The 10,469-nt window shown below is 43.8% G+C and overlaps 1 protein-coding gene across 1 annotated transcript; it reads left to right on the top strand.

Moving 5' to 3' along the window:
• The first annotated feature begins 221 nt into the window (after positions 1-221).
• LOC149307659 (centromere protein S-like) lies at positions 222-10,404 on the top strand. Its single transcript, XM_089536906.1, has 5 exons — positions 222-383; positions 1,713-1,836; positions 2,545-2,578; positions 6,293-6,359; positions 9,422-10,404. Exons 1-5 carry the CDS (start codon positions 297-299, stop codon positions 9,569-9,571), a joined length of 462 nt encoding a protein of 153 aa, XP_089393032.1. The 5' UTR covers positions 222-296; the 3' UTR covers positions 9,572-10,404.
• Positions 10,405-10,469: the final 65 nt, after the last annotated feature.

The following is a 10,469-nucleotide window of genomic DNA, read 5'->3' as shown; positions in this document are numbered from 1 at the left end:
CTGCCTCCCGTCGTCCCCCGCGCGCAGCCAGCCAATGGGGAGCTGCCGCCGGCGCCCTCGTCCCGCCCAGCCCCGCCCCAGCGCCTGACAGAGGATGGCGGCACTTTCGCGCCTGCGCAGGAGGACCCTTGCGAGGAGGAGAAGGGGCGGGGCGGTGGGCGGGGCGTGTGTCCGGCAGGAGGCGTGGCCAGTCTTGGCGCCTCCCTCTCCCTCGGCCTGCGCTGCAGCGCCCCTCCTTTCAGGATAGGAATAAAAGGCGGGAATTTCGGGCTCCGCTTTGTTTGATTTCCCTCAGGATGGAAAAGGCCAAGAAGGCGGCCTCCGTGGAGCGGAGGAGGAGGAAGGAGGAGGAAGAGGAGGATGGGGACCCCGACGTCGCCCAGGTGTCCTTGCGGGGCTGGGAGAGGGCGAGCCCCCTCGAAAGGAACGCAGTTAGGCTTCTGCTGCCCCTCCTCTGAGCATGGACAGAGTGCCTTTCCAGAAGTCCTTGGCTCAGGCACGGAGTCCGTTCTCCTCAGCCATGTCTGTGTTTAATAGGCGTTTTTGATACTGTTATCTTCACTCAAAACCTCTCTGAACAGGACTGTATGGGCCTTTCCCTCTGAGCATGGGCAGAGTGCCTTTGTGAAGAGTGGCATTTCCACAGCCAGCACAAGGGAAGGAGAGCTGTGTCTGCTGCTACTGTTATTGTTGTTACTATTACTATTAATCTCTCTTAACAGGACTGTATGGGCCTTTCCCTCTGAGCATGGGCAGAGTGCCTTTTCCCTCCAGCTTCTGCATGGTTTTCCCTCTCCAACACAAAGGAAGGGGATCTGTGCCTGTTTTTATTATCGTTATCATTGTTATTATTCAAAATCTCTCTTAACAGGACTACACAAACCATCTGAGCATGGGCAGAGTGCCTTTCTCCTCCGGGTTCTGCAGATTGGGTTTTCCATAGCCAACAGAACAGAGGGATACATGTGCCTGCTTTATTATTATTATTATTATTACTATTATTATCTGTTCAAAAAAGCCCTTAACGAGATGACGTGAACAGGCTTCATAGCTACTCTTCTACCTTTGCCCTCTGAGCATGGGCAGAGTGCCTTCCCCCCTTTGCTTTCCTTAGCCAAGGCTTGGTATGTATGTCTCCTTCTCTGTGTCTTTTGAAATCTCCCTTTGCATCGCCATGGATGCATCATTTTCAGCGGTTCCCAAACTTTGGTCTTTCAGGTGTTTTGGACTTTAGTTCCCAGAATCCCCCACCAGAGGATGATGGTTCATGTAGTCCTGTTAAGAGAGGTTTTGAATAACAATAATGCTAATTGATAATGAACTGTCAACTGCGACCTGAAGCCCAAAACATCACTAAACTCTAGAAGCCATGCCTCCATCCGACTGAGTCCCAAGATTCATAGTTTGGTGAGGCACCAGCATCTCTTTGCCAGGGAAGGCTAAAGGCTTTGTTAAAAACTACAAGTCCCAGCATTCCTTGTTTGACAACAAAGTGTCAAACTGCGTGATCCCTCCTCAATGGCTCTCTGTATAACACAAGTCACTTTTTATCCCCCTTTGAAGAGCATTTGCTTTGCGCGCTACACACACTGCACACCGTGGAACATGTCTCACAAGCTTTGTGTAGGGCATAGGAGAATTAAGGTGCATATATATATATGTATATATACAAAGGGCATTGTGTAACGTTCTTTTCCTTTCTGTCTTCCCAGAGGTTGAGGGCCGCTTTCCATTACACTGTGGCTGGTCTCTGCAAAGAGGTTGGCCAAGACACAGGAACCCAGTTCAGCAAACAAGCCGTGGCAGCCATTACGGAGATCACCTTCAAGCAGTGTGGTACGGACGGTGTCACATTTTATGCACATTTATGGCCTGTTACAGGCTGCCAAAATAAAGCTGCTTCGGGTCTCTTTGGAGGTATGCTATTTAAATGATGCATGGGTCCTAAGAGTCCAGAGGTCGCACCAAAGCCACACTCCATTCCTAAGCACTGGAGTGTAGCTTTGGTGCAGCTTCCGGATTCTTAGGATGCATGCATCATTTAAACAGCATACCTCCAAAGAGACCCAAAGCAGCTTTATTTTGGCAGTCTGTAACAGGCCTTTATTTGTCTGTAGGAATTAATCAGTGCTTCTTTAAAATTAGCCATGTGTAGAAATGACTTAATGACTCGGTTTTTTCAAATCACTACACTAGAGGGAGTAAAGGTAGAGTACACAGGATAAGGTCTGAGGAAGCTCTTCAACACACATTCCAAGCCTTACCACTGGTACAGAAAACTATATTAATGGTTGCTTTAAAGCTCTTTTTCTTAGGCCATTGGATGCCTCTCTATGGCTGCAGCTCAACTCTTTACTTAGGGGAGGTTGTGTTGAACTCGGGGTTTGCTTGCTTGCAAACATAGTAGGAGAAAACAGACAACGTTACACACCGTAAAGCTTTTTTCCTCACCTAAAAGTTCTCTTGTTATGTTAGCAATAGCCATTGATCGATCCAGAGTTTTGGGGGAGAAGTCTGAGAGACCTTTCTCTTTTCTTTTTTCAGGAAGTTTTGCCAAAGACCTCGAAATGTTTGCCAAGTAAGTACTATGGGAATATGTCATCCTTAAAAGCAGATGCCGCCGGGTATCTTTGTCTAGCAGGAAGCCTAGGCAGATGGAAGCGCTCTGCCTCTGTCCCTGCTTTTCCTGAAAGGTGGTGAACGGACATTTTAGAACGGAGCGTTGGTTGAGTATTTGCCGCCTGAGCGTGGCATTATTTTCTAGCCTGAATGCAAGTTATTGATTCAAACGTAAGGTTTCCTACTTCATCGCTCAGCTTCACCTTCCTAGTCTTCTGCAGCTTGGCGGAAAAAAACTAGTTGAATGTTCCCTAAATGTGAATAGCTCTCACGAACCCTGGATCCTTTGGCAGGCTTTTCTTCCTATTTAACTCTCCGAATTGCTCCGGAAGCCACTACAAAGCACAAAATTGTATCTACACGACACAGACAAAAAGCAAATTTCCTCGGGGATAATCAGGCCTTTGTGTTGAGTCCTGTCTCCCCTAAGCAGCCTTGTGAGGGACTGTGTTATGCCTAGTATAATTGCATGCAGGTGTATGCCTAAACCACAACACACAACAGTCAGAAGGCTTCAGTCTCTGAGCAGCTTGTTAGTTGCAAATGGAATGCCTTGAAGCGCAGGGGAGTAGGTGGTTTATTTGCAGCCTTTCAGAAGAGCCTGTTGTGTGTTGTCTTTTCACACGATGGCAGGGCCCCTCCAACTTGCCACTTAGAGCTGGCGGCAATTCAATATGACTGGGACTTTGTTATTTTACCAATCAGTTGAACTTCTAGGGGCTGGAAACTTTTTGCCACTCATCTTTCGGAGGCTTCTGCTAACTGTATCTCTCAGTCGCTGGTCTGGGTTTGTTTCCTTCCAGTTGTGAAGCATCTGTGGCTCATGGGAAAATCTAGGGAGAGGGGCTTCAAATCTTTGGTCACTTAAACAGAGGCTGGATGGCCATCTGTCAGGGGTTCTTTGATTGTGAGTTCCTGCATGGCAGAATAAAGGGGTTGGACTGGATCAGGGCCCTTCTTGGAGTCTCTTCCAACTCCATGATCTTCCAGACATGCTCTAGTCTAGTCTTCCTTGTGACCGTCATCCTTTCCTTTTCAGTTGCTCACTCCTAAACTGTCAGGCTTCAGGGATTTGATTAATATGTTCTCTCTAGGAATATCTAGGTCCTCCAGTGCAACTCTTTGGTCATCTTGAACTAAAAGTTGCACTGAAAGACCTAGAGATTCCTAGAGAGAAGACTCCACTAGGCATTTGTAGTTCCTCTAATGCTCTAATTCTATGCTCAATGTCTGTCATATGTTGACCACAGAGTTGCTCTGGAGGACCCAGAGATTCCTAGAGAGGCATCCTCTCAGGTAAAAAGAAGGTGTTTTTGTTATTTGCGGTCTTTCCATATTCACAGGGGTCTTGTGCCCCTAACACTAGTGAATATGGAGGGACAAGTGTACTTTTCTTCTCAAAAGGGTTTTAGCAGCCTCTTAGCCCTATATTTAGATGCCAAGCCAAGGTGTCGCCACAACTACTGTGGAGTGTTCCAGTTTAAATTCTTCTCTCTGGCCCTGGAATACATGCTTTCATCTCTTTTTGCAGCAGACTTACAGCCTGAGGCTGGTCTCTCATTAGAGGCATGTACTCTTTGGTGCTGAGCTTTAAGAGGCTGTGTAAAACCTGTTTGTGCAACACCTGAGTCAGGCTATGTGCCTCTGCTGCTTTGTACTAACTGTTCCTCAGTCTATCTAGGCCTGCCATGTAATACTAATAGGGGTGCAAATTGTCTTGAAAGCCTGCCTATCCTTACATACTGTACAATCTTTTCCAGAGCTCATCTCAGCATTATCCCTTCGTCTGTGTTGGATGGTTGTCTCCTGGGGAATCTTTGCAAAAACTGTATTTGTCCATGATGTTCTAGTAGACTCCATCACATGTATTTTACCTCTTACAATTTATAGAGAGGACATATTTATACTCCTCTTATATAAATTCCCAGCACGATCTTCTGATTGGCACTTAATTTATTTATTAGCAGGTGCTAATAAAAGTGCAACAAAAACTGAGCAAATACGCATTACTTACTTCTTAAATAAATACACTGGAAGACCTTGCTGCTTAATTTGTTTATTAGCAAATGCTAATAAACATTTAGCATACATTGATGGAAAGGTTCTCTTTTACTAAGGTTTGTAAAACAACGAAAATTACTAAATTATTATTAGTATTAATATTATTTAGACCCATATGTAATGTCTGGGTTTCCCCCTCTGTTTAATTATACTGTGTTTATTATGCTTTAATAATAATAATAATAATATAGTTTATTTATATACTGCTCTTCTGGAACGATCAAAGCGATTGTAAAGAGTATTGTTACTTACTCTGTATGTTTTGTATTTGCTTAATTTTGGGTTATGTTTTAGATTATTGTGACTTAATGCTCAGTGGCCACATCATGCACACAGGCATACATGTGCTGCATTAAATTAATGCTGTTCCTTGTGCTTTTGAAATGGGTGAGTTCACTAACTGACTAGAGCCTTGCTTCGCCTCAGTTTGCTGGCTCAGCATCCCTTCCGAAATAGCTCTTCTCTGTGGCAAAGCATGGCATAGACTCCATTGATGTCATTGGTATATCCTTTGGAGGTGTTGAAATGCTCTCTTAACCCTCTGGCCATGTTCAGACTTGCCAGTGACATAGCCAAGGATATTAATGCTCCACCACTCACACCTTTTCCTTTGGCATTCCTCCTGTTTTATTAGCTTTTCCTGCTCTTCTCACACTCCTTTTCCACCTTCTGACGCAACAGGGCTTGTTGGTTCTCTTGGTTTAAGGCCCTATGAGTGGAGACTACCAAGTTAAGTATCTCACTTTCTTGCTGCTCATGCTTTCAGGCCTTTTCTCCCCTTCAGTCCAGTAACAGCTGCCAGACCCTTAGTATGTTCCTTCCCTTGGGATCACTGGAGAGCCATCCACTTGTTGCAAATTACACTTCTCAATCAGTGGCTTTGCATAAAGGGTCACCATGTTAATCTATGAATCAAGTGGGACGTGAATGACTCAGAAAGCACCTGGTGCTTTTAGGCGAGAAGGAGCATTATCAGACACAGCTTTGTTCACCGGATTCTGCTTGCAGGGTTTGCTGCGGTACTCAGCCTCATTTGTTTCATTGTAATTACTTGTTTGAAAGGCTTTGAAAGGAGCTGCTGTAGCAGTGTACTCCTTGTATGCTTTGCGTACAACTAAAGCAGAACGAACACTCCTTTGATCCGCTCCCTTGTCCATCCGTAAACTTCAAAGCAGGGTAGCATTTCTTCAGTATGTTTAGTTACATACGCAACAAATGTAGAAAGCTAGTAAAAGAGGAAGTTGATATAATCTAGTGTTTTCTTGCGATGTATAGAATCATAAAAACAGGCCATAGCAATTGGTTCATAATGTGGCAAGCACTTGATAATGGCTTAAAGTGCTGTATAGAATCATAGAGTTGGAAGAGACCCCAAGGGCCATCCAGTTCAACCCTCTGCCATGCAGGAACTCTCCATCAACTAAAATGTAGCACGGTCTCTAAGAATATGTTCAACAACTGTTGAAATGCAGCCCCAAACCACTTTGGCTCTTTTGTCCGTAGCTTTGCAGTCGAATCACAGTCTTTAATAATAATACTTAAGGGACTTTTCTTCTAGTTGTAGCAAAATGGCCTTGTGTTTTGATTACTTTCCTGTTTCTCCTTCACGTAGGCATGCAAAACGGACCACAATTAATATGGAAGATGTGAAGCTTCTGGCTAGAAGGAGCAATTCGTTGGTGAGATACAAACCTTGGCTTCTTTCTTAGGCTTTTGTGGGAGTCATATTGGTCAGAATCCGATCGATTTGCCCCAACCTAAGTTGTTGTCGTGTACCTTCAAGCCATTTCTGGCTTATGGTGACCCTAAAGCAAACCTATCATGGGATTTTCTTGGCAAGATTTGTTCAGAGGGGGTTGCCTTTGATTTGATTTACCCAAAGTCACCCATTGGGTTTCTATGGCTGAGTGGGGACTCAGACCCTGGTCACCAGAGTCATAGTCCAACACTCAAACCACTATACCATGCTTCCTCTCCTCAACTAGAGTAGATCCACTGAATCAGTTGTTGAATCGTGAGTCAACTCAGGAGAATCTCATTCATTCAATAGGTCTTATTCTAGCTGGGACTAGTCAATAGGATTCAAGTCATTCTTTTATTTGCAATTAGCCTCACAGTTACTTCCTAAAATACTTTGTAAGCTAATTAATCTCTGTTTTGGATGGAGAAACGTTCTTCCTTGAAATTCATCATGGTTCCTTATCCAAATATCAGCTGTGAAAACCTTTTTATTTGTTTGTTTCATTTTTCTGTTCCTTCCCTTCTAGACCTTTGTGGTTCATCTCTGGACTATCATAATGCCTATGCTAGGTTGGTTCAGCCAGCAGCAGTAGCTCTAGCTGCGAGAGAATAGCTGCAAACATGTGCTGAGAAGCGTAATAACCAAATGTCTCCTTGTACCCTTGGGGCACATTTGGGATTTCTCACTTGTTTTGGGTGCGGCCATTTAGCATACCTGATTGACTTTCAGACCGCTGGAGCTTGCTCAAAGATGGTTTCTACCTAGAAAGAATACTCTACTAGGCCTTTGTAGCTCCTCCAGTGCAGTTTTATGGTCAGTGTCTGTCGGACGTTGACCACAGAGTTGCCCTGGAGAACCTAGAGATTCCTAGAGAGGACATTCTACTAGGCCTTTGTAGCTCCTCCATTGCAGTTCTATGGTCAGTGTCTGTCGGACGTTGACCACAGAGTTGCCCTGGAGAACCTAGAGATTCCTAGAGAGGACATTCTACTAGACCTTTGTAGCTCCTCCATTGCAGTTCTATGGTCGGTGTCTGTCGGACGTTGGCCACAGAGTTGTGCTGGAGGACCTAGAGATTCCTAGAGAGGACATTCTACTAGACCTTTGTAGCTCCTCCATTGCAGTTCTATGGTCGGTGTCTGTCGGACGTTGACCACAGAGTTGTGCTGGAGGACCTAGAGATTCCTAGAGAGGACATTCTACTAGGCCTTGGTAGCTCCTCCATTGCAGTTCTATGGTCAGTGTCTGTTGGACGTTGACCATAGAGTTGCCCTGGAGGACCTAGAGATTCCTAGAGAGGACATTCTACTAGGCCTTTGTAGCTCCTCCTGCGCAGTTCTATGGTCAGTGTCTGTTGGACATTGACCATAGAGTTGCCCTGGAGGACCTAGAGATTCCTAGAGAGGTGTCCTCTCAGGTAAAAACATGGTGTTTCTGTTATTTGAGGTTTTCCCACATTCATGGAGGTCTTGTGCCCCTAACCCTAGCAAATATGGAGGGAGAAGTGTAGTCCTTTTGGTGATCTCTATGTCACATACATGCAGCCATGCGCTCCCCAACACACTGTTGTAAATGCTGGTGCTAAATTACCATGAAATTCATAATATTAAAGTGTGTCTTCACGAAGGAGAGTTCAGATAAACGTAAGATCAGGACGGTGACCGCAACATTGGTGATAGCACCATCTTCTTAGTCTATCAGAGCTACTTTGCAGGTCGACCACAAACCTATAACATTTAACTCTCAAGACCTAACAAGACATTATTTGTTATCATTGATATATAAGTCCTATTTGGCTCTGGGCAGTTCTCTAGGATACACAGCTGTTCCGTTGTAAAACACAGAACTTCAAATGATGCATGTTTCTGCTAATTTTAGCTTCATTGGGGCATGTTTCTCCTTCTCCTTGTGAGATAGCTGTCTGTTTTGGAAGGGCTGGGGCTGCACAGCTGGGTTGTATGCCCTAGAACTAACAGCTGCACTTCAGCTTAATTGAACGCGGAACATTTTTTCAGGGAGAGTGAGGCATTTGTACTTATCTACACAGCTGTGGTAGTTAATGGCCCCTTGTTTATACTTGGCTGCTATTAGCCAGGTTTTAATTGGGGAGCCGTGGGAGAAGAATACTGTTTGTGCAAAAGGCCTGCAGCCCACGCTGGAACCTGCTACGAAGGATCAATAATCGGCTTGCTAACATGCAACGCTTGATCGGAAGAAGCAAAAGACATTGAGGGCTTATGGGGGGAACACTAAACATGTTAAATCAAAAATCAAATCTGTGAAGACTTACCCCTAAGTTAGGCTGTGTAGCAAGTTAGAGGAAAATATAGCCCTCCAGATGTTGGGTCCCAACTCTTGTGGCTATGCTGGCTAGGGCTGATAGGACTTACTGTTCATCAACATCTGGAGAGCCATACCTTTCTCAACCCTGCTGCATAGGATGGCATTGTTAATAAACCTGAATGCGAAATCGAAGGCTTTCATGGCCAGCATCCATAGTTTTTTGTGGGTTTTTCAGGCTGTATGGTCATGTTTTGCTTTGCCATTATATCTAATGGGATTTGAGCATCCACAGATTTTGTTATCCATGGGGGATTCTGGAACCAAACCTCATCAGATAACCACTATATCATTATATTTAATGGGACTTGAGTATCCATGGATTTTGTTATCCATGAGGGATCCTGGAACCAAACCCCAGCGGATAACAAGGTCCCACTGTATGTATGTGTGTGTACACACAAACACTGTGTGACCCTTAGTTGAGAGGAAGTGATTTACATGTTAATCTGTGTGTTGGTCTGTTGCTGAAGTTTGTGTACACTGAACAATTAGAAAGCAAGGCTCTCAGTTTTGGTTTTTGGCACATTGTGGATTTCTGAATAACAGATAAGGGAGACTTAACCCATATATGACATTAGAAAGTCTCTATCTGTGTGGCTGCCTGGGTAATTCTCTGCTCATAGATGTCTGATAAAAACTATCTGTCTCTGTGTCTAGCTGAGGTACATCACCCAGAAGAGTGAAGAACTTGCTTTGAATAATCTGGAACAAAAAGAGAAAAAGAAAAAGAAAACTAAGAAAGAGCGAAGCTCCGATGAACCGGCAGAACCTGCGGCGGCTGAGAGCGAGGATTCCAACATGGCCTAATATCTGTCTCTCCCTTTGGCAATATCAAGACCTAGTTCTCATTTTCATAATGGAGCAATGAGGAGGATGTGGTGCAACCACAGGATATCTGTTTGCTGCCTTACTTTGGAACTCTTTGTTGTTTTCATTAAGTAAGCAAAGCACGATTCGAATATCAGTCGGGTTTCCTTACAAAAGATGCTTTCAACATTTAGTAAAGAAAGACATACAGAGACTCAAAAGCTAACTCTGTAAGAATTTTGGTTGCCACTTATTAAACACAATTATTAAAAATTTGTCCAGACTTTATGTCATCATAGAATAAGGAAACCCAAGAAGGAAGCATACATAAAGTGTAGCCATTTTCTTCCAGTTGGGATTGGCTTAGTAAGTCTACCTTCAAAAGAAGAGTATGCTTTCAGGAAATTTCTAGTTTTCTCTCATATGGGGATTCTAGTGATGATTTAGAAAACTCCAAGGATACAGTTAATAGGGATGATTCAGGTAATGATAGTTTCCCCCCCTCAAACATAATTTCCGCACCAATCCAATCTTAATTGGAAAAAAATAGTTATCTATTGTGTATGTTTCCTTATTAGGTGTAAGTTGTGACATTGTTTAGTTCCACATATATTTGTCAGTCATATTTTCTATAAGCGTCATTTTCATTCTGTTGTTCAATAGTTTGTCCTAGCTCCCTTCCAAAAACCACTTTTGCTCCTAATTAGGCGATCCACCTCTATTATCCTTTTTTCTCTCAGTAGCTGGAATGGTTGCAATTGAATTGCCCTTTGGATAGTTTAACTGTTTAATGAAGTTTGAGAATGATGATTAAAAAAATGCCAAACTTATCCCTGTTGACGTCGAAAATGTGTTCGTAACAGTAAAAATTCTGTTAGTTATGAGTGTGTTTTGCGGC

The sequence above is a fragment of the Sceloporus occidentalis genome, unplaced genomic scaffold (genome assembly GCF_023333645.1).
Source record: "Sceloporus occidentalis isolate IW3139 unplaced genomic scaffold, rSceOcc1.0.p SCAF_8, whole genome shotgun sequence".
Lineage (NCBI taxonomy): Eukaryota > Metazoa > Chordata > Lepidosauria > Squamata > Phrynosomatidae > Sceloporus > Sceloporus occidentalis.
This window is presented reverse-complemented; position numbering and strand designations above follow the sequence as displayed.

Bases quoted from the DNA above. Each gene is read 5' to 3' on its own strand.
- LOC149307659 (XM_089536906.1), top strand. From the start codon at position 297: ATGGAAAAGGCCAAGAAGGCGGCCTCCGTGGAGCGGAGGAGGAGGAAG. The intron at 1,837-2,544 runs GTACGGACGGTG...TTCTTTTTTCAG, and splicing joins GATCACCTTCAAGCAGTGTG to GAAGTTTTGCCAAAGACCTC. The intron at 2,579-6,292 runs GTAAGTACTATG...TCCTTCACGTAG, and splicing joins GACCTCGAAATGTTTGCCAA to GCATGCAAAACGGACCACAA.